The sequence below is a fragment of the Podarcis muralis genome, chromosome 1 (assembly GCF_964188315.1).
Source record: "Podarcis muralis chromosome 1, rPodMur119.hap1.1, whole genome shotgun sequence".
In the NCBI taxonomy this organism is placed as follows: Eukaryota; Metazoa; Chordata; class Lepidosauria; order Squamata; family Lacertidae; genus Podarcis; species Podarcis muralis.
The window spans coordinates 96,203,124-96,225,013 of NC_135655.1; the positions used below are offsets into that span (position 1 = coordinate 96,203,124).

The 21,890-nt window shown below is 43.8% G+C and overlaps 1 protein-coding gene across 6 annotated transcripts in view; it reads right to left on the bottom strand.

The window, feature by feature from the left end:
• The window catches only part of ZRANB3 (zinc finger RANBP2-type containing 3), a 43,780-nt gene extending 34,847 nt beyond the window's left edge, over positions 1-8,933 (bottom strand). Inside the window, exons 1-2 of one of the 6 annotated variants that reach the window (XM_028744786.2) lie at positions 6,886-8,147; positions 2,989-3,150 (exon numbers count right to left, since the gene is read on the bottom strand). In XM_028744786.2, the coding sequence (XP_028600619.2) occupies positions 2,989-3,150; positions 6,886-7,109 (386 nt within the window). In that variant the 5' untranslated portion in view covers positions 7,110-8,147. Of the gene's footprint in view, positions 1-2,988; positions 3,151-6,497; positions 8,221-8,720 lie in introns of those variants that run through there. The other 5 variants (XM_077935569.1, XM_077935542.1, XM_077935547.1 and 2 more) reach the window with 5 other exon arrangements.
• Positions 8,934-21,890: the final 12,957 nt, after the last annotated feature.

The following is a 21,890-nucleotide window of genomic DNA, read 5'->3' on the forward strand; positions in this document are numbered from 1 at the left end:
CAACTCCCATCCCCCCTGATCATTGGCCACGCTGGCTTGGCCGGTGGGAATTTGAGTCCAGCAACATCTGGAGAGCCATAGGCTCCCCATCCCACAGGGTTTCATAGTGAATGGGCAGGATAGGAATGTTACTACTACTACTTCTACGCTTTGAAAAATAAAATAAAGGGAATTATGCTACTTAGCATCGTTGTGAATTTCTTTTTAAAAAGTCATTTAATTTCAATATTTATTCAATATCATTTTAACTATTTACCACCATTTTCCTTCCATGTCTCATCTTGCTTAAAATGTAAGCCTAAGGGCAAGCTAGTGCATTTTAGTTTGCTTTATATATAGTGCCTAGTCGATTTAGGCGCTTTGAAACAAGTAATACTGTACAGTATAAGCAGTTGTAAAATAAGACCAAAGGCAGAGAGGGGCACACAAAAATCTTCTTGGAGAAGGTGAAAGTTGCTTTAAAGTATAGTCCAGAAATAGATTGAAAGTGCACCTACAATATGAAAGAACTACTCATCTGTGGCACTGACACTATCAGCATTGCAATGAGTAAAAGGAAACACAGGAAATGTAGCAATAAAGTTTGGGTGTTGAGACTTTCAAGGGGAAACCTTGGTTCAAGACTCCACTTGGCCATAAAGCTGAGCAGTGACAGGCAAGGCACTGGATAGACTGTAGAGTTGTGTGTGCATAATGGGGTTGGCAGGATCTTATTTCCCCACAGCAGCCCCCCAACAGCCTATCCAAACTGATACGCAATAGTTCAGGGTGGCTAAAACCAAAACAGGTCTGCAAAGAGCTCCAGCAGGATCTCTCCAAACTGAGTGAATCGGCAGTAAAATGGGAAGCGCAATTCAAAATAAACAAGTGTAAACTGATGCAGGTTGGACAAAAACTCCTAATTTCACAAATACGCTCGTGGGCGGCTGACCAGGAACGAGACTTTGGGGTTGAAGTGGACAGCTTGATAAAGATGTCAAGCCAGTGGCTGGCAGCTGTGAAAAATGCAAATCCCATGGTAGAGATCATTAGGAAAAGAAGTGAAAATAAAATTGCTGATATAATGCCATTATAACAAACCTACAGAGTGGCTGCAGTTGGGACAGTGAACAGTTTGGGTTGCCTCCTCTCAAAAAGAGTATTGTAGGGCTGAAAAGGATTCAGATAAAAGGGCAACCAAAATGATAAAGGGAATGAAGCACCTGCCCTATGAAGGAAAGGTTACAAGATTTGGGGATTTTTGGTTTAGGGAAAACGTAAGAGGTAACATGAAATTATGCACAGTATGGAGAAAGAGGGCAGAGAATAGCTTTTCTCCCTCTCTATAACACTAGAACTCACGGACATCCGATGCAGCTGAATGCTGGAAGATTCAGGACAGGCGAAAGAAAGTAAATTTTCACGCAGTTCGTAATTAACTATGGATTTTGCTCACACGAGAGGCAGTGAATGGCTTTGAAAGAGGATTAGATACATCCATGGAAGACAAAGGTATCAACAGCTAATAACTCTAATGCCTATGTTCTAGCTCCAGTATACTTCTGAATACCAGTTGCTGGAAACCACAGGGGGAGAAAGTGTTGCTGCACTCTGGTCCTGCTCGTGGGCTTCCCATAGGCATGTGGTTGGCAACTGTAAGAACAGGATGCTAGACTAAACGGGCAACTGGTCTGATCTAGCAGGCTTTTCTTATGTTTTCGAAAAACAAAAGGATAAATAACAAAAGCAAATTGGCTTTAGTACCAAAGAGTCCCCTGCTTCCTTTTACGAACAGGACTCACACTTCCTAGCAGAACAGACTGTATCGAGGAAGAGTGCTGTTTCCCCTCAGTTTGGAGTTCCAGATTTTCACCCACTCATGTGAATCAGTTTTATGTAACACTCTAGCATATAATTTGCATCCTACTCACAAGCCAAGACTTTAGCATTAACATCTCTCTCATATAGGGGTTTATTTAAGGAATGTGAGCCTGGTGCGTTTAAAAAAATGTGTATATCATTAAACACAACTGTGCGGTCCTGTATCTGTAACAAAGATGACTTGTCTTGCAAGAATTAGGGTACTTCACCAAAAATAGAGCCTCAGATGACTTGTGCATGGAATGTTAAGTTAAAATGGTCCCAATGAGTGGCATCACGTTGACAATTATGTGAAGTACTTTTCCATTCACAAAAAGGCTGTGTCAAACTTCCATCAGGAGGGAAAAGTGTTGAATGGTAAAAAAGACTATTGAGCCTTTAGAGCAGCCTTTCTCAATCTTGGGTCCTCCGATGTTGTTGGACTACAACTCCCACCATCCATAGCTAGGAGGACCAGTGGTCAGGGATGATGGGAGTTGCAGTCCAGATCAAGCCAATTCTAAACAAAACACCAACCCATACATGTTAACCAGTGAAAAGCGAATTAACTTATAGCTGGGGGGAAATGCCAGCCATAATCAAGCGGCCAAACATTTCCTAGACAGCACATTTCAAGCTGCAAGCATGTGTGTAGGGGGTGGGTGCATGCTGGAAAACCCTTTAACAGAAGACAAGTGCATTTGGGGAAGAGGCCAAGGGGCAGCTTCTCTCTGACATTCCAGGTCGCTATGTTCAAAGGTAGTCTGTAACATGTACAAAGCAATTTAACTAGATTGATGATTGTCTTGAATAGTCATTATGTTACCTTTTTCTACTCTTCATCCTATGGATAAAAAATTCATTTTACATTTGCTTATAAATGCTATTCGCACCCAGTCATAAAGATTTGTGTTGTCCTAATTCCCTGCACCTCCTGATTCTTTTTCCTCCCCTACATGCACAAGTAATTCCTATTCTAAATACTTGAAGAATACCATAAGCTTTTGGGTTCAGCTTCAACTACTTAATGATTCAGGTCTAGAAATTCAGTATAACATTCAGAAAATATATTGGAGCCATTGTAACTACTTAGGTTAGTTTCCCCACTCCTAAAAGGGATTGACAGTTCCATGTTTAAGATAGTTTTACCTGCCACCTCTTTCCAATGCAAACACAATTCCTTTCTTCTGAAATGAAAGAAGTTTGTCTTTTAAGTTTTCAGGTAGGTAAGACAGTCTTTCACTGACATCGGAAGTTGAACCAGAAGTTTTACGTGTACAAGTCTCTTGGATGACCGCTGCCATGTTCCACCTGACAAAAAATAAGAGATCTGATTTCAAAATGCCACACTCAGTATTCTCCAGCACTTATCAAAATAGGTCATATTTGAACACGTTTACTTCATAAAGAGTATCAAAATGGATATGGTTGCAGTTCAAGGACTCTGGTTTATAAGCTGTTTTATTAAAACATTGTTAAATGTGTACGTGGGTTTATTTGTACTGTACACATAAGCATGTTAAATTGATCACTGGAGTACTTTGAATTCAATTTAAAAGTGCAGTTCAGGTGATAGGAGAGTCCTATGCCCTTTGTGTATAATTGGCACACAAAGTGCTGTGAAACTTAATAATGTTAATGAAACTTCAGAGAGCACAGTAGACAAAATTCTCCTTTTGAGGCATCACTGCACAAGTGCTTCACTGAATACAGCTCAATAATAATTTTTTTTTTAACGACACTGGAATGATTATGTGATTTTAAGTTAGGCTAAAGTGGTTTTTATCCCCAGAAGAGCCTACTCCTCCACCCTCTTTCTGTATTGCTCACTGACTGGAAGGTGGCAAGCCTAGAACACAAGTGGAAAAGTGACAGGCAGCCTCCTCTACAGGAAAGAAGGTCCTTTGCACCTGGAGTAACTGAGTGATCCAGCCACACCTAATGTAGTGACAACCTGCCCTCAGCAAAGGCTGATTAGGAAAAAGCAAGGCCAGAAAAAAACCCCAAATCATGCAAAGTTAAAGAAGGCACACTTCATCAATAGCCATTTTGGATGGGTATTAATCCCCACTCTCACTGTACAACAGCAATCCTGTCACACACAGATTTTACTACAATCAAGTGGGGTATAATTTTGGTTAAATAAACTGTTAAAGAAGACTGGGCATTATTGTCTTAGCTGTTACAGGGAACTGGAAGTAGCACAAAAGAACCAGAATCACAGCTGAAGTACAACTATGAACTATATTACAGTAGCCTGGATCATTGACTTTTGTCACCTATAATAATCCATCTTCTTACATGCAATTGTGCTGTGTCCTAATGAATAGCTGCATTTATGGGATGAAGTGACACCCTCTAGGTACTAGAATCTTTAGGAAAAAAACCCTCAGGACAGGTAGCAATATTGCTTCACTTCCAGTATAACAATGAATGCTCACTGTGCACAGCTGATGCACAGAAATGCTATATTGGGCTGGTAAAGGAAAAAGTAGGGTAAAGGACCCCTTGACGGTTATGCCCAGTCAAAGGCGACTATGGGATGCGGTGCTCATCTCGCTTTTTAGGCCGAGGGAGTCGGCATTTGTCCACAGGCAGCTTTCCGGGTCCTGTGGCCAGCACGATTAAACTGCTTCTAGCGCAATGGGACACTGTGATGGAAGCCAGAGCACACAGAAACGCCGTTTACCTTCCTGCCGCAGCGGTACCTATTAATCTACTTGCACTGCTATGCTTTTGAACTGCTAGGTTGGCAGAAGCTGGAACAGAACAACAGGAGCTCATCCTGGCGCATGGGTTCGAACAACCAACCTTCCAATCAGCAAGCCCAAGAGGTTCAGTGATTTAGACTACAGTGCCACCCGTGCTTGTAACATCACATGGATGGTCTGTGACAGGATCTGAATTTCTTGCTGAGTTCATTTTACAGATTCAGCTCTAGACATGAGCATAGGCGGGTTTTATTTTGGGAGGTGGCAGGTTTTATGTTAGGGGGGCAGAACTGAGTTATTTGTTATAAAATTGGTCAGTTAGTTAAGTATTTTTATTGATTTGCTTGATTTAGGGGGGCAGACCACACCCTGGCTATACCCATGTAAAGGTAAAGGTACCCCTGCCCGTACGGGCCAGTCGTGACCGACTCTAGGGTTGCGCGCTCATCTCGCTCAAGAGGCCGGGAGCCGTCGCCGTCCGAAGACACTTCCAGGTCATGTGGCCAGCGTGACAAAGCTGCAACTGGCGAGCCAGCACCAGTGCCGCTCACGGAAACGCCGTTTACCTTCCCGCTATAAAACGGTACCTATTTATCTACTTGCACTTAGGGGTGCTTTCGAACTGCTAGGTGGGCCGGAGCTGGTACCGAAAGACGGGAGCTCACCCCGCCGCGGGGATTCGAACCGCCGACCATACGATCGGCAAGTCCTAGGCACTGAGGTTTTACCCACAGCGCCACCCGCTATACCCATGACTCTAGAAAATTTAGGGACAGAAAAAGCTATCTTATACAAAGTTAGATTACCGATTCATCTAGCTCAGTACTGTCAACACTGACTAATAGCAACTTCCCAGGGTTCCAGACTGGAGTTTTTCGAGTCAAATGGGCATTTCTATCCTTAAAAGGAAGCATTGGGAAGAGTAGTAGATGTGTGAGAAGTATTTGCAATGTACCTTTGAAAGCTAGTTAGTTAGCTCAGTTAGAAAGCTCAGTTAGTCGCTGAGATATTAGGCAAATTTCAATAGTGACCATGGGCACTAACCATTGATGGAGACCACCAGTCTAATCTACTTCAGTTTCCTGAGTATAAAATGTGGAGGGAGAGGCCAGGTAAGCATATACCACCTGGAGCTTATTTGAGGAAAGTCCAGATGTAAATACAAGAAGTATTACCACCTTTATTGGGACACAAAGTAGTAACCCCACTAAAGCTCCCCTTAAATGTTAAGCAAAGGAAACCCAGGAATGGTGGTGGTGGTGGGGAGTGGGGAGTGGGATAAAAGGATGTTGCTAAGCAAGATGAAAAAGCTGCATTTTAGAGCAGCCTCAAAATGTAATGAATGAGGCATTACATAGATAGGCAGCACAAAAATATGTATGATTACGTGAAAGTAAGCCCCACTTTTGTTATGGTAAGTATGCAAAAGACACCAGCCTTAATGGGTTTGGGTTACAGCTTGGTGCAAAAATCTCAAGCAGAACTGCTCTCTGTGGAAATAAAGAAGCCAGCAGTAATTTGGTAGTGTCTCCAGCTCTAATCAAAACATGCACTGGGATCGCAAAAGGAAAAGACACAGAGAATAAATTTAGGTACCGCTTCTTCACACCTATGGCCTTTATGGAAACCCAAGTCATTTTTGCACAGTCCCTAAACTAATTGAGACTACATAACCTGATGTTCACTTAAAGTTAAAGGTAAAGGCACCCCTGACCATTAGGTCCAGTTGTGGCCGACTCTGGGGTTGCGGTGCTCATCTCGCTTTACTGGCCGAGGGAGCCGGCGTACAGCTTCCGGGTCATGTGGCCAGAATGACTAAGCCGCTTCTGGTGAACCAGAGCAGTGCACGGAAACACCGTTTACCTTCCCGCCGGAGCGGTACCTATTTATCTACTTGCACTTTGACGTGGTTTTTAACTGCTAGGTTGGCAAAAGATGTTCACTTACCTGGGAGTAAATCCCACGGAACTAAATGGGTTTGCTTCTGAACAGATATACATAGGAATACCCTCCACATTTCACCTTACCTAGAACCTCTGTCCTAAAGTGAATTGAAGGGGTGTCTGTGGATATATCTGCCTTTCTGCCACCCTTCAAACCGCTTCAGTCTAGGAGTTCAGGAATGCCATTCAGACGCGTCAAAAGATCGTTTACGTTGCATCAAGTAATCACTCTCGGGTGCATGCAGAACTATGCAGTATTTTACTCCCACGTTTTTGACGGCCTCCTAGTCAATAGTTCTCACCAGTTTAAAGAAAACTGCACTGCCCCAACTATACGAAACTTGCTTATAAATTAGTATTCCACTTCCAAGACCTCGAAGCGCCTTCCTCACCGAGACCCGCTCTTCCATCCGTGCAGCAATCGTAGCAGCAGCAGCAGCTCCTCCTCCTCCTGCCGCAGCAGCCAAACAACTTTTTCGCGCTCAAACGCAGCGGAAATGACCTCAAACCGAGAGCGCGGTAGACTCAGAGATACATCGTTAGCAAGTGTCTGTCTGTCCGCATGGTTTATTTTTTCTTTTTTAAAAAAGATTAAAATGGCGGGCCTCCCCTGCATTTGTGTTCATTCGCACACTCTGGCCCCATTATGGCCAAACAACGAGAATACAAACAAGCCCCCTTTCCCCTCTTCCAGGAAACAGAACAGCAATGAGCACAGATATCAATGCACCGTTTTTCAGTGTAAGCCACATGGAACAAGGAGAAGCGATGGAAGATCACAAACAATTTGGCGGCTGATGTTTACAAGTTCATGTGCAAGGGCGGCGGGTATAGGAAGCTGCAGAGACGAAACTGAGGAAGGGTGGTGGGTTATGAAGGGAGGAGCTTTTAGGTTGGGATGAAGCCCCATTGAACTCGGTTTTATAATTATGCGTATGCAGGTTAAAAGAATTTGCAGTCGCGCCTTAAAATAGTTATTCCCCGGATTAACTGCGCGTTAGAACCGCATGGCAATCTAACGACGCCTTTTAAAAGGTCACGGCGAAGATGTAAAGCACGTTTGGCCACCCTTTCAAGTACAAACTCGGGGTTACAAAGGGCGATTATAATCCTGGTTAGCGGTTGTTGCGAGTAATAATAAAAGCCTCCGGGTCCTAAAAGGTGGCCTGTAAAAAGCGATGGATATTTGTGGGCGCTTCCGACGTCGAGTTTGTAACGGAGATCCGCCGGGAGTAAAAATGGCTGGGTCGATGACGGATGCATGATGTGAAACGCTGTGAAAACGTCAGGTTGATTTCAGCAGAGTGAAGTAGATAAAACACATTTGCTTGGAAAAAAATAATTTAGGAAAAAAGCACACACCCAGCAAACTTTTTTTGGCACCTTGAACAACAGATCTACCTGAAGCATAAGCTTTCGTGGGCTAATAATAAGAAATAGCAAATATGTTTTGTACAGGGCATTCCTTTTAGTTTTTTGCTGTAACCGGCCAACATACCTGTGCCTCTAAGATTTAATAAAAAGCAGTTTTAAAAACACACACGATGCATTTGCATCGGAAGACAAGAACCTAGAACAGCGATAGGCGATAGGGCTGTTTGGGGTGGGTTGAGGAGAAGGAGCCGGTGTAGCTTTTTCGGGTTGCTAAGACAGGCAGGGCGATCCTATGCCTACTTAGTAACAAGACCCACTGAATTCAGTAAGATCGCAGTAATGAAATATATAATGCAAGCAGGTTGCAAAGTGCCGCTGAAATTTTTGGCAGGCAGACAAGCGCGCCATGGAGGCAGGCGGGAGATGCGTAGGCTGCTTTTACCTAAGGACTCAATGCAGTGACTGGAGGAGGAGCCTGCTAACCGCGGCGACAGAAGAACTTGGGGTGGAGGACGTAATGATGCGAGTGGTACAAATATAAGGCCACAAATATAGTGCTGCAAGGAGGAGACCTTTCGATTTTAAGGCAACAGACTGTCAAGAGGCGCCTTCGGAATCTAAGCAAAGCTTCTGCATCAAGTACTACAAGTCCCAGAATGCCTCGCTTCATGGACCCGTTCATTGACGCTTAGGCGATTTGGAAGCGTTTCTTGGGACTTGTGGTCTATCCACCTCCGTAATATTAATTACTGTTTGAGCCAGAGGACTTGCCCCGGCTGCATGTACGTCCAAGACGCCGCCACAGAGGGGAACTAAGGCCAGGTGCCATTTCGGAACAGACCGTAAAGCCTACCTATAACTAGCGCTCGGGGCCGTCAGTCACCTCAAAGCGGCAACGCCACTGGTCACAGGCACCTCCGAGGGTGGGGCTTCCGCATTGCCGGTCTTCTAAACCGCACTCCGGTCTCCAATTGGCCGGCTTCCGGCCGTCGCTCGGCTTTAAAGGCGCGGCCTCCCATTGGCTAGCATTCGCTTCACCGGGGCGTTTTTTCCTGCGTGGGCAGAATTCTAGCCCACTCAGCGTAGAGCTCCGGGGCTGAGGAGGCGTGCTCCAGGCGCTGAGTGGTTGGGCGGGGCGGCAGTCAGCAGCATGTGGCACCGCGATTGGCTGGCGGGACCCGTAGAGGGCGGTTCTCTATGGCACCCGCGGCAGCAGCAGGAGGAGCCGGAGTCGCTGTTGGGGGCTGGTGATGGGGTTAATTCCCCCTCGTGTGTGAAGCCCCCTTCGCGAGCCGGCCTTGCCGTCGCCTTCATCCCCTTCCTCCTCCCCTCCGCCCGCTCGTCAAGGCTCGCGCCATTGCGGTAAGTTCGCCCCCTCCCTCCCTCACCCCCCGCCCCAGTTCCATTATAAATATCTCCCCCCCGCCGCTTTTCCGCCCCCTCCGCGCTCTGCAGAAAGGCTTGGAACCCTGAGAGCCGCCGTCCCAGGCGAGGGGGAGGTTGGTCTTGCCCTTTTGCAGCGCCGCCACCACAACGCCAGCCTCCCTCCCCCCTCTCTCTGCCTCCCCCCCCCCCCCGCGCGCCCTGACCGGCCTGCATTGGACGGAAGTGCGCGCCAGCCTCGTGGATGCAATTGGTGCAGTTACGCCCCCGGGCCTTGCGGTGGGTCGGGGGGGGGGGAAGTGACCTCCCTCCCTCCCCTGCCCCGCAGGGACAGTGTGGGGAAGTTGGTGGGGTGGATGCAGTGGGGTCTGCCAAGCCCCTAGGCTTTGCATTCGGTGGAAGGGCTTCCCTGCTTCGGGCGAGGAAACACGACGGCTTCAAAATAATGTCATGGCCAGTCTCCTCCTGCCCTGGATGGCAACTCTTTAATATTATCCCCAAAGGCAGGCATTATTATAACCTGAGGGCCTGCCGTGGGAGAAATCCCTGCCGCTGCCCCCTTCGCCCCCTAATGGGTGCCGTCCTAGGATACACGTCTTCCCAGTATCTGTCAGAAAGGGAAGCTGGGCCAGGAATGGATGCAGATAGATTGATATTCATATATATTAATTCTATCTCACTCATTCATATATATTCATTCTCTCTCTCTCTCTCTCTCTCTGAGAGAGAGAGAGAGAGAAACAATCCTTTGGGACCTGCAGTGGCTAACCCGTCTTCATTCCCTGTGAAGTGTTGATTCATCCTGAAATGGTTTAAAGAAGTGGCTGGTTAAAAGCTGTGGTTGTCACTTCGGTTCTAAGCGTGAGGGTTTGCCATCCCAATCCGTGGATAGAGCTGCCTTTGCAGATTCCTCTCTGTTCCAAAGGGATACTTGGCATTACAGTAGTCTTGAGATCTTTAGTGAAAGCGACTACACCACAAGGTCTGTAGGGAGCGTGAGGCTTTGTATATCGTTGGACTCGTGAGTGATACATATGTAGGTTATCAGCTTGGAGACTGCCCCCAAGGAAGCGATGGCTTGCTTTGAACTTTGCGTCCTCTCCAAAGGCTGTATGAGGTAATCCTTTGGCTTGTACTAGTAGAGCATCATATGCTCATCAGAAAACGGCTGTTTGGCTTGTACTAGTAGACCATCATATGCTCTTCAGAAAATGACTGGTGCACATATAATTCTGAAGACTGCAATGGGAGACAATATATTTCCCCGTTTGTGCTCTTTGATCCACTTCCATGGGCTTGATGGGGTGTGTGTGGAGGCAATAAGTTCTGTTAGCTTTAGCAAAGTGTCATGGATTGAGTATGTGGGTGCAAGGTAGTGTTAATTTCCCTAGTCCTGTTTGAGGACTGATTTCTAGCATCCTCAAGAGCTGTAAGTGCAACTGGGTCACCAGAGCTTCAAATAGTGCACAGTAACTGCCTCATAGGAAGGACTTTAAAACTGCATACTTGCCCATATTATAATGTAAATGCTTTCCCCCCTCTGTGATTACTTAGGGGTTTGTTCACTCTCCAAATAGCTTGTGGCATATTGATAGCTGCTAAAAAACAACAACAACGCAGAGCAAACATTGAGAGAACCAGTGGTTAAATGTGAAGTACACAATATTGTATTTGGGCTGACTGATCGTTTTGCCTATTGTGTTGAAATGATTTGTTCATTTTTAAAATAGCTAATTACTCATACCTTTAAAGGTAAGGAATGTTTTCTTGTTCTCAAGGTAACAAAGAACTGCCGGGTCCCCCTCATGCTGTGATGTAAGGTGGAAAATTCATCATTTCACAAAATTAAGGAGTAATCTAAAATGCCTGTCAAATTTGGTAATTTAAAATTTGTAATCTGTTTTATGATGTTTGGGAGCTGCTTTGGAAGACCAGAAAGTGACATAAGTGTTTACATAATGTTAACGGTTTTCAGTGCCTTCCATTTTTCTCCTTAAAATTTAAACCTTGTGTGGAAAGCACATGCTATTGTGTTGTCACAAAATATTTACAAATATTCCAGATAAAGTTTTGGATTTGTTTTTAATAATGTTAACTGTGATTTATTGAATTTGTATCCTAATCAAATATTTTGGCTCTTTGAAATATTTTATGCATTCATTTTATCCCCTGGCACAAGCCCTATCACTTTATGCATACAAATTAACATTTTGCCCTTTTTGATTCATATCAGTTAAATTTAAATAATATGTTAAATTGGATAGCTTTTGGGTATCAGATAATTTTCCAGTTCTAAATTTTCCAGGAGACTAGTGTCAATAACCCCTTCAGCCTGCAGTCAGTGTTCATCTTCTAGAGATTGTAGCCAAATGATTTTGAGATCTTCCTTCCGTACAGGTTGTATGGACCATCATGGATGTTGGAAAAACTTTAATACTGAAAGCAAATTGGAGGTTTGCAAAGTGGATTAACTGTTGATGTATCTTAGAATGCTTTGATCTTTTTTGGAGGTAGAAAGGGAATGGTATTTGGTAGTGCTGTTTGGTCTCAATTGCTTTACTCAAAAGCAGGAGGAGTCAAAATATTATTTATTATTTAATTTAATATATGCCCCCCATTCCTTGTGAGAGTCTTGGGTGGTTAACAGTAAAAAATGAAGCATTGAAAAACAAAGGTAGAGCCGCAATAGATAATACAACATACACTGGTTTCCCATTGTGTATGAGAGAGACTTTATAGAATTGTTAAGGAGGCCCCATTAGCTAAAGTGGTACCTCAGGTTAAGAACAGTTTCAGGTTAAGAACGGACCTCCAGAACGAATTAAGTTCTTAACCCGAGGTACCACTGTATAGGGTTGAATCAGTCTTTACAATTTCTCTCTCTATAAAGGTAAAGGTACCCCTGCCCGTACGGGCCAGTCTTGCCAGACTCTAGGGTTGTGCGCTCATCTCACTCTATAGGCCGGGAGCCAGCGCTGTCCGCAGACACTTCCGGGTCACGTGGCCAGCGTGACAAGCTGCATCTGGCGAGCCAGCGCAGCACACGGAACGCCGTTTACCTTCCCGCCAGTAAGCGGTCCCTATTTATCTACTTGCACCCAGAGGTGCTTTCGAACTGCTAGGTTGGCAGGCGCTGGGACTGAACGACGGGAGCGCACCCCGCCGCGGGGATTCGAACCACCGACCATGCAATCAGCAAGTCCTAGGCATTGAGGTTTTACCCACAGCGCCACCCGCATCCCTTTCTCTCTCTATACTATATTCAAATAGAATTATTGTACCGTCGTTGCTTAGTGTTCATAATAAGTTATTCTGCAGGAGCTTACATCAGATTTAGAAACAGCACAAAGGTGCTGTATTTGTTTAGCTTGGGCTTTATTTGTGTGCGTCTGTGTGTTGGTCTAATTTTTTTTTAATGGCTTCTGTCAGTTGTGGCATCATTGCAAAACAGCTGGCCAGTATGGTTTTGCCTTTGTGGGAATGTTGCTCTTCCTGTTCCTAGTTGTGTCTGGCACCATGTGAGCTGCTGTCCAGATGGAACAGGACATGAGCTACATCACTGTCTGCTTTTAGCAGCCTCTTCATGTGACATTTAACTTAAAAGTGGAGCTGCGTAATGTCTAGCAATGTAGAACGCAACAAATAACTTTTTAGCTATGGTAAGGACTTACAGGGTGTGTGTGTGGGATTTTGCCAGCAAAAGATGGTCAGTACATCCTGTGGGTTTCTCTTGTTCGTAGTTCTAATTATGCCTGGCAGACAGATTTGTGTGATGTATCCAGTCTGCTTCAAGTGTTTTATAAAACTAGTCATAATTTGGGAGAATGTGCAATGGAAAATGTAGTTTAGTTTGCTGTTGTGAGTTCCTTTTCCTTTCCTTTTGTGTTTGCAGAATATAGGTGGAGGAGTAAAGATGATGGATCAAAATCCTATGATGCTTGTAGGTGGTAATTTTAAATGAGCAATCTCTGACTAGTTCTCCCTGCAGTAGCACCAAGCCCTTTCCTTCAAGTTTTGTAAAAATGGAATAGATGAATCAGGGTATGAAAGGGAGGGAAATCCCGCTTCTGGTGTGAGGGAAGAGTAGCAGTTGGACTCTTCATCAGGCCTTGACATTGGGAGGTGAGGTGGAAATCTGCCAAATTGAATTTGTTTTGAATATGTGACCCTGCTGAGAATGCCTGCCACATGCCCTGAGGCAAATGTTTTGACCCTTATTTATGTGTACAAATATATATTTGTGGTTTGAACCTTGCTTGGGGGCCATTGGGGGTGGTTTTCGGTTCAGTTATTTGACTTAATTAGGTGGACAAGAGGAGGCCAGCTGTCCCAGGGTATACGTTCTGGTAATTTTTGCTTTAAGATCTGGGAGAAATTACCAAAACTGGACTGTTAAATGACCTCTTACGATCTCAGAATTTTGCTTTAAGGTGACCATAGTGAAAGGAAATGTGAATGCTTGTTTAGTACGTGTTGGTTTCCGGAAATCAAGTGGCATCTATCTATACTGCTTTCTTTGATGAGGTTACAGAAAACATATTGCTTGTTCCTGCACCAATAAGTAGGCTTCCCTAAAATTTAACTCTCTCTGTGTGTTGGACTCCTCATTATAGTGCCAAATGGCAAGGTATGGATGATCACATTAGGCTTCTTAAGCCAAATTGGACCAATCTAAGTAGTAGATATGATTGTAGGAGTGAATAGGGTATGCTTGGCTGTCGTACTGTGAGTTCTTTCCTGTAGCTGAAGTATTCTGTTGGATGAAATTGTATGCTTTTGTTTTGGAGTCTTGCTTGGCCTTTAGACAGTTCTCTCTGGGAATCCAAGAGGACATTATGTGCAATGAACTGTAAAGGTACCCCTTTACAGGTACTGGTGAACCAGAGCAGTGCATAGAAACGCCGTTTACCTTCCCGCCAGAGCGGTACCTATTTATCTACTTGCACTTGATGTGCTTTCAAACTGCTAGGTGGGCAGGAGCTGGGACCGAACAACGGGAGCTCACCCCATCTTGGGGATTCGAACCGCCGACCTTCCAATCGGCAAGCCCTAGGCTCTGTGGTTTAGACCATAGCAATGTTCCCCAAATTCTGGCCACACAGAGTATCGAAGCATGTGAAAGAAGTGCTTCTTGTGTGCTTAGTGTTTTGAACTCCAGCAGTGCATCTGGCATGGAAACATTACATGGTTTGATCCCATGCTGTTGTAGCATGTATGGTGAGGTGTTGCTGTTGCACTCAACTGCTGGTTGTTGTGGTGCTGCCCCTTGCCAAGATCAGGATGGGACAGGATGGGGGAAGCACTGGATGTTTTTCAGGTACACATGCTTTTCTTTTGCTGTCCTGGCATTGCTGGTGGCAGCAAATGTCTAACATCTAATGTCTAAGGAGAGGTGATATGCTAGCCATCTTCAAATAAAGGGCTGTCACATGGAAGATGGAGCAAGCTTGTTTTCTCCTGCTCTGGAGAGTGGGTCCTGAGCCCAATGGCTTCAAGTTACAAGGAGCTTCTGACTAAACATTGGGAAGAACTGTTCAACAGTAGAATAGGCTCCCTTAGAATATCGCGGACTCTCCTTCATTGATGATTTTTAAGCAGAGTTGAATGGCCATCTGTCATGGATGCTTTGAGATTCCAGCATTGCAGGGGGTTTGACAAGAATGACTTTAAGGTGTCCCTTCTAACTCTACAACTCTTATGACTCTAACTTGGTACATGGCAGTTTCTTGTGTTCCTATGAACAGCAACACATACAATTTTTTTGGTATGTAATTTATATAGTAATTTATAGTGCCACAATTCCATAATCCCCTGCAGTAGCCTTATGTAAATATAGTGCATGATTAAGCATCATCTGAGTACGTAAAACTGGGCATGAGGAACCTGTGGCCCAACATATATTGCTGGAATCATTATCTGTGGCCATAGGCTGTCTCTGTCCAATAAGAGTTGTTTAACAACAACAACAACTGAATTTGTTAGTCACTTTATTTTGCCTAGGACAACCCAAAGTGACTTACAACCAAACAGAGTGACAGATGGGGGAACCCCCCTCCAACATAACTACATTAAAACCAAGAGAAAAAAGAAATACAACATCCTGCCCACTTCTAAAATGCCAGATGGTTGAGGGGAAAAGACCTGGCTACAAATGAAACTTTTTGCCTGGCACCTAAAGATATGTAGTGAGAGTGCCAAACGTGTCCCTGGGGAGAATATTTCACAAATGGGGAGCCACTGCAGGAAAGGCCCATTCTCATGTTGCCACCCTCTGGGCCTCTTGTGGTGTCAAAAAACGTCTGGAGGGTCACAGGTTTCCCTTTCTTGAGCTAAACTGTGGTGAAGTTCTGATCACATACCAAGATCTATATCAAGTCAGTCTGCAAATTGTGGTTTGTGTGGGTAAATATTACATCAGCATGGAGCAAACCACAGTTAAAGCAGTTTCTCTGCCCCTCTGTTTGCCAATCTAGCCCCACTGCCGTTGTCATTTTGCAATCTAAAACACAGTTTCCCCACACTAGGTTACTCAGATGCAATGCAACACTATATTTTAATGTTACAAGCATTAATTCCATTCTTGTAACACTAAATGGCTTGCCTAACCTTTTTGTATACCACTACTGAAAGCTTTTCTTGTGGTTAATCATAATTGCTTTGTGCACCAGAATTGCAATGCAGTTTCATATGCTACGATTACAACCCTTCTTAGTGTATAATGTATGGCTTGTGCAAACCATAGTTTTGTCATGTTGGATGAAATGGTGGGTTGTATATGGCCTGCTATTAAATAAGGAAATGAAGTACTCAGCCACTGTGTGCAAATGGTGGAGAGAGTGCCTAGATCAAGGACAACGGTGGTGCCATAGCATCGTTTTGCCTTTTTTGTGAATATTGCCCACATTTGACATCTTAACCAGGTTAAGACATCAAACCATGGTTAGAGCTATATTATGTATACCCAAGGTCAATTTGTGCTAGCATAGTTTCCATTGAAATCTACCTTGTGCTTTCCATAGTCTGTGGTTTTATTCACTGAATTCATAGATCTTGGAGCGTTTTCCTTGCATTCATTTGCTTGCCCATGGCAAGTTACTTTACTTATTTATAGAATGTCCTTCCTTTCACCACAAGCAGCCTGCACCAGTAATTAAAACAATAAAATTCAATAAAAAAACACCACAGTATCAGATGCAGTAGCTCTGTGCAGATTATTACTGCTGTTAGTTATCCTTGTCTTAATGGTGAATCATTAGTGATGTTGTTCCTAGCTCCTCTGAGCCTTCTTTCCTTTGCCCCACTCCTTGTAGTAGATAGACAAAACTTTTTAGCTTTGGATGCTAAACAAGCTCTTGTTCTCTTTATTAAGCTGAAGACTCTTTACTTTGCTGATTAAAAACTGCTACAGGATACAGATGGAGGCAAAGTGTTGAGAAAGAAGGGTGAACCACAATCTCTTTGACCCTGAGGTGATAGGGATGGCAGAAAAACTGAACATAGATGTTAGTTGTCAGCTGTTTGTAAAAGAATATAATTAAGAAGAATAGGCCAACCAGTAACTTTTCAGACATAAACCTTTTTCCTCACTAAGCTGGCCAACAAATGCATTCTTCTTGCCAGCAGCTTGCGGAGAGTTCCCTGCATACTGAACACGGCCTGCGCTGAGCTCCCACTGCTTGCGGAGAGTTGCCTGTTCTGGGGGCTGGGGTCGGGGGAAGCTCGGGCTTCCCCCGCCCCAGCCCTGCGCCTGGGGGGGAAATAATTCCCCCCCCCCTTTATTCCCCCCCCCAAAAAAAACTAGGTGCACCTTATGGGACGGTGCATCCTATAGGGCGAAAAATACGGTACCCCTCATGCCTTCCCCAGATCTGCTCTGGAGGGTCATGGGAACCTCCCCAAAAGCATGCAGTGGGAGGAAGGAGATGATTGTTCTGTGAGAACAAGTGGAAATCTCCTTAGTGCTACATTGAATTTCACCCTGAACTTTTAATTCTGTGATAAATCACAATTGAACCCTGGCATTTTTTAAGTATGCAGAATAAATAACGGTACTTTTGGCCCTTTCTTTCTTTCTTTCTTTCTTTCTTTCTTTCTTTCTTTTTAAGTGCCACATCAAAGCGTAGTTTAGTAGACACACCTACTATATGTTCCTTTTCTTAATATTCAGTACTGGGTAACAAATTATTCTTTGGTCGAAGGAAAGTTATATCCAAATACATGGGGGTGGTTTGTGGTGAAAGTACTGAGCTCTTGTAGTGTTCACATTGAAAGATGAGCAAAAATGTGGAACGAAGAGGTGTACCAGGGCTTCTTTAAAGCACGGGAATACTTAACTCCTATTGGGTGAGAGAGTTGGAGATGTAGAGAGAGTTGGAGATGTAGAATCCATTTTAATTCCGAGTTTGCCTCTGTATGGCCACAACAACCAAGAAACAGTGACAAGCAAAAGTTGAAGATGCACACCATATAGCATCACTGAATGTTGTTCCCTGGAGGGAGGAAGTATATGGGTTGTATCCAACAGTTGTCACATTTGTGCAAGGACTTCCGCTTATGTCACAGAACTTCTTCTCCCCACTACACATTCCCCAAATCTGTTCTGGGTTTCCCCCCAATCCTTTGGAACAGATTGGGGTAGGGGGTAGGCATGAGGAGAGGAAGGGAAAGTACCAAGCGAAAGTCCTTGTGTGAGCAAAACAGCTTTGTTGGCTGCAACCCAATGTATTAAGACATAGAAACAAGTGTAATTGTTTCTTACTTAACAATGCACACAGTACCTGAAGTTTGCTGGTGTTGAAACTGAGTGAAGTGAATTTTAGAATAAAGAACTGGGTCCACAAGAAAAACTTGTGGTCAGGATTCCTAATTAAACTGTGTTTACATTCAGTCTTCTCAAGAAGTTGAAGGTATGCTTGGTATATAGAATTCTTTGCTATGTGACCTTCTACAGTTAACACCACAAAGAGTTTTTGATAAAGACCATAAGATTGTATAGAGCAGTGCATCATACAAATTTGTCATTATGTGAAAAGTATTAAGGTTCTGATTATTTTACTACTGAATTTCAGGAAGGCTTTGTCACTGGCAACATAAATCTCTGAAGAGTCTCAAATTCTGCGCTTTACATTTCCTCACCAGTAAATCCCCATGGGATTTTTCATAATTGCATAGCATTGCAGTCTTCTTTTGCTTATGATGTCTGTGGACTCCTGTCATCTTTCTGTTCACATCTTATTCTAAAATGTGTATACTGCTAATCAAGCAGCAGTGGCTCTCTTGGCAACTAACGATGTGTGTACAGAGTCTTGCATATGTTGCCAGTTGTATTTCCCCCCTTCCCCTTGAACTTTTTGGAATCCCAGTTGCTTAAGCTAATTGCTTAAATTTTACACTGTTTAAAATTGCTTACTTTTTCTAGGCGCACTTGCCCTTTAGCATCATTGGTTTACAGTAGCTTAAAATGATGGTTTTTTTGTTTATTTCTCTGTGTGCTTTATAGCTAGTAACAATCATAACATTATGCATAAGTTAGTTAATGAAACTGAATCCCAGGTCATACTTTCTGACATTCAACCAGTGTTGCCTTAAGGGAAAAGTACCATAAAGAAATGCATGAGAAGACATATCGGGGACCCACAAACAGTCACTGCTCCCCAGTATCTGTATGCAGGTCTTTGGATGCCTGAGTCTCCTCTTTTAAAGTTTGTGTTCTTTGCAGGGAAGTGGGAATTGGCACTTGGCTATGAAACTCAGTGCATGATATTGGACAAGTCTCCTTTGCCTGAGCACAATGTACTTCATGGGACTGAGCTCAAAAGAAGCACATTGTACACTTGTATGTTACAGAAATACATTTACAAAACTATACATATGAGGACATGTCATTTCAGTTTCTTTTGTTGAAGGAAATACCTTCTTCCACAAAGTTGGGATGGAGAGGAGTCTGAATTTGGAAAGGTTATGAACCTTTTGGGGGGAGGCACCTGAGGGAAGATTGCCGCAGTTGCCTTGGAATGTTGGTGCTAATTTTGTTACCTAGAATAGTTAACAAACAGAATGATAATTCTTGTTTACTGCTGCTTCCTTTCCCTTGTGAATTATACTATTCAATCTGCTATTCTCTTGGTGGTGTTGCTGATCGCCAGGCAGGGAGCTATTGAAAACACTGATCTAGACTTTGTTTTGATCCCCTTGAAAATAGCTCATGTTGGTGTTTGAGAAGAGAGGGCTATAATAACAGAATTCAAAAAAGCCAAATGTTCTTCTGATTAGACATGTAAGAAGAATGTTTCCAATAAAATGTGCTTTCTGATTGAAATTGGCAAATGTCTCTGCAAAAGACAGCACATCTTCAAAGGCAGAGGACCTTCAAGGCAAAGTATCCTCTTTAAGAGATGCAAACTTGTACATCAGAGCTTTCCAAACTGTGTGTCGTGACACATTAGTGTGTGGGCTGCAGTGTAGAGGCGTGTCACCTGAATGCTCCCCACACTTTTCCTGAGGCTGGAAAGGGGTTAGTTTAACGTTTGGTTTGCTAGTAAAACTGAATTGCCATGTCGTGAAATGATGCATGTCTAAAAAGTGTGTCACCAACATAAGAAGTTTGGAAAGTTCTGCTTTACACACTTACCCAAAAGGAAGCCCATTTGAACTCATTGAGACTTTTGCCTGTATAGGATTTGAGCTGCAAAATTCTTTAAGTCATCTGCATTATGCCTAACTCAGGGCTTCCCAAACTTGAATCTCCAGCATTCATTGTATCCAGCTTTAGATCCAAAACAGCAGAAAGACACAATGTGGCTCCATGCTTCGTCAGCCGATGTGATAACTGAAGTATTGGGTTGTATCAGGCATGGCCAAACTTGGCTCTCCAGTTGTTTTGGGACTACAACTCCCATAATCCCTAGCTAGTGGGACTAGTGGTCAGGGATTATGGGAATTATAGTCCAAAAACAACTGGAGACCCAAGTTTGGGAAACCCTGGTCTAGCTATAGTGTTTATCCTGTAAAATGTGTTAACATTTTATCTTCTGAAGCATTTAAATGGTTCTTGTAATCTTTCCTATAATCTCTCACACATTCTTCTCTGTGTCTCAACTGTACATGCCATACTGATTTTGTGCAAGTCTTTAGATTGGGTTAGCCACCTTATCTTTAGATATTGTTGGACTTCAGCTCCCATCACCCTGGTCACTGGCCGTTCTGGCTGGTGCTGAGGCTTGAGAGTACCAACAACAACTGGAGAACACCAGCTTAACCACCACTGCATTAAATGGTCTGTGTGTTTGCTTCTTAATTTCCACTGACATTATTCAGTTTCTGATTTGCTTTATTGAAAATGTTTAATATTAAATGTTAATATTAAATTAAAATCACAGAAAACATTGGCTGATAACCCATGTTAGTCCTAGGGTGGACCTCTTTAAATCACTGGACTGGCGTATGGCTTAGTTGAGTTGAATATCATCCATTATTTTAACTTCTGTTCCTTCTTTTTTGAAGAGTCAATTGTAGTTTTGTGGTTTAGGAGGCAAACAGTTTCAGATTAAGAACGGACCTCTGGAACAAATTAAGTACTTAACCCGAGGTACCACTGTACTAATCCTACATCAGTTCCTTTGGAACAAAATGAATTTATGGAGAATTGGTCCTTAGCACATCCTGGAATGGTGATATTGGGCCAATGGGAGCAAGCTATATTGTGTTGAAGGTTAGTTCTGGTTCTCGGATACAGCCGTCAAGTGATTTAAAGTGGTTGTCAGGTCTTAAAAGTACGCTAGAATATTCTGCAACTCAATTTGATAAGATTTAATTGGACTGATTGCTCTGTTGCAGAATTGATGAGGCATTCTGATGCACTACTGCATGATTAACACATGGTCATTATTCACTGCTGCTTTTTACTTTAGTTTTAAGTGCAGCTATCCTCACTAGTATTTGTGCAGTTGTAGTCCACAGGAGGGGGACGCGGGTGGCGCTGTGGGTAAAAGCCTCAGCGCCTAGGGCTTGCCGATCGAAAGGTCGGCGGTTCGAATCCCCGTGGCGGGGTGCGCTCCCGTTGCTCGGTCCCAGCGCCTGCCAGCCTAGCAGTTCGAAAGCACCCCCAGGTGCAAGTAGATAAATAGGGACCGCTTACTGGCAGGAAGGTAAACGGTGTTTCCGTGTGCGGCTCTGGCTCGCCAGATGCAGCTTTGTCATGCTGGCCACGTGACCTGGAAGTGTCTCCGGACAGCGCTGGCCCCCGGCCTCTTGAGTGAGATGGGCGCACAACCCCAGAGTCTGTCAAGACTGGCCCGTACGGGCAGGGGTACCTTTACCTTTACTTAGTCCACAGGACAAAGACTAGAACAGCATTAGCTAGCATTAGTACAGCACAGTAAGTACAGTAATCATGCATAGGAAAATGTAGCATATCTGCTGTTCTAATGTTGTAGTCTGTAGTCCTCTATAAACACTGCCTTTGTGTAATTTGCTTTGTTCAGCTACTAATGGATATTGAAGTGATAGGAATGGATGAATATGGGTTAAATTTAATGCAGGATGCTCAAATCCAAATATGTAAATTATGCTTAATTTCTGTGCTTGCACTACACCACTTTCACAGGGACTGGGTGCTGACCATATGATCTTTTACTTTGGG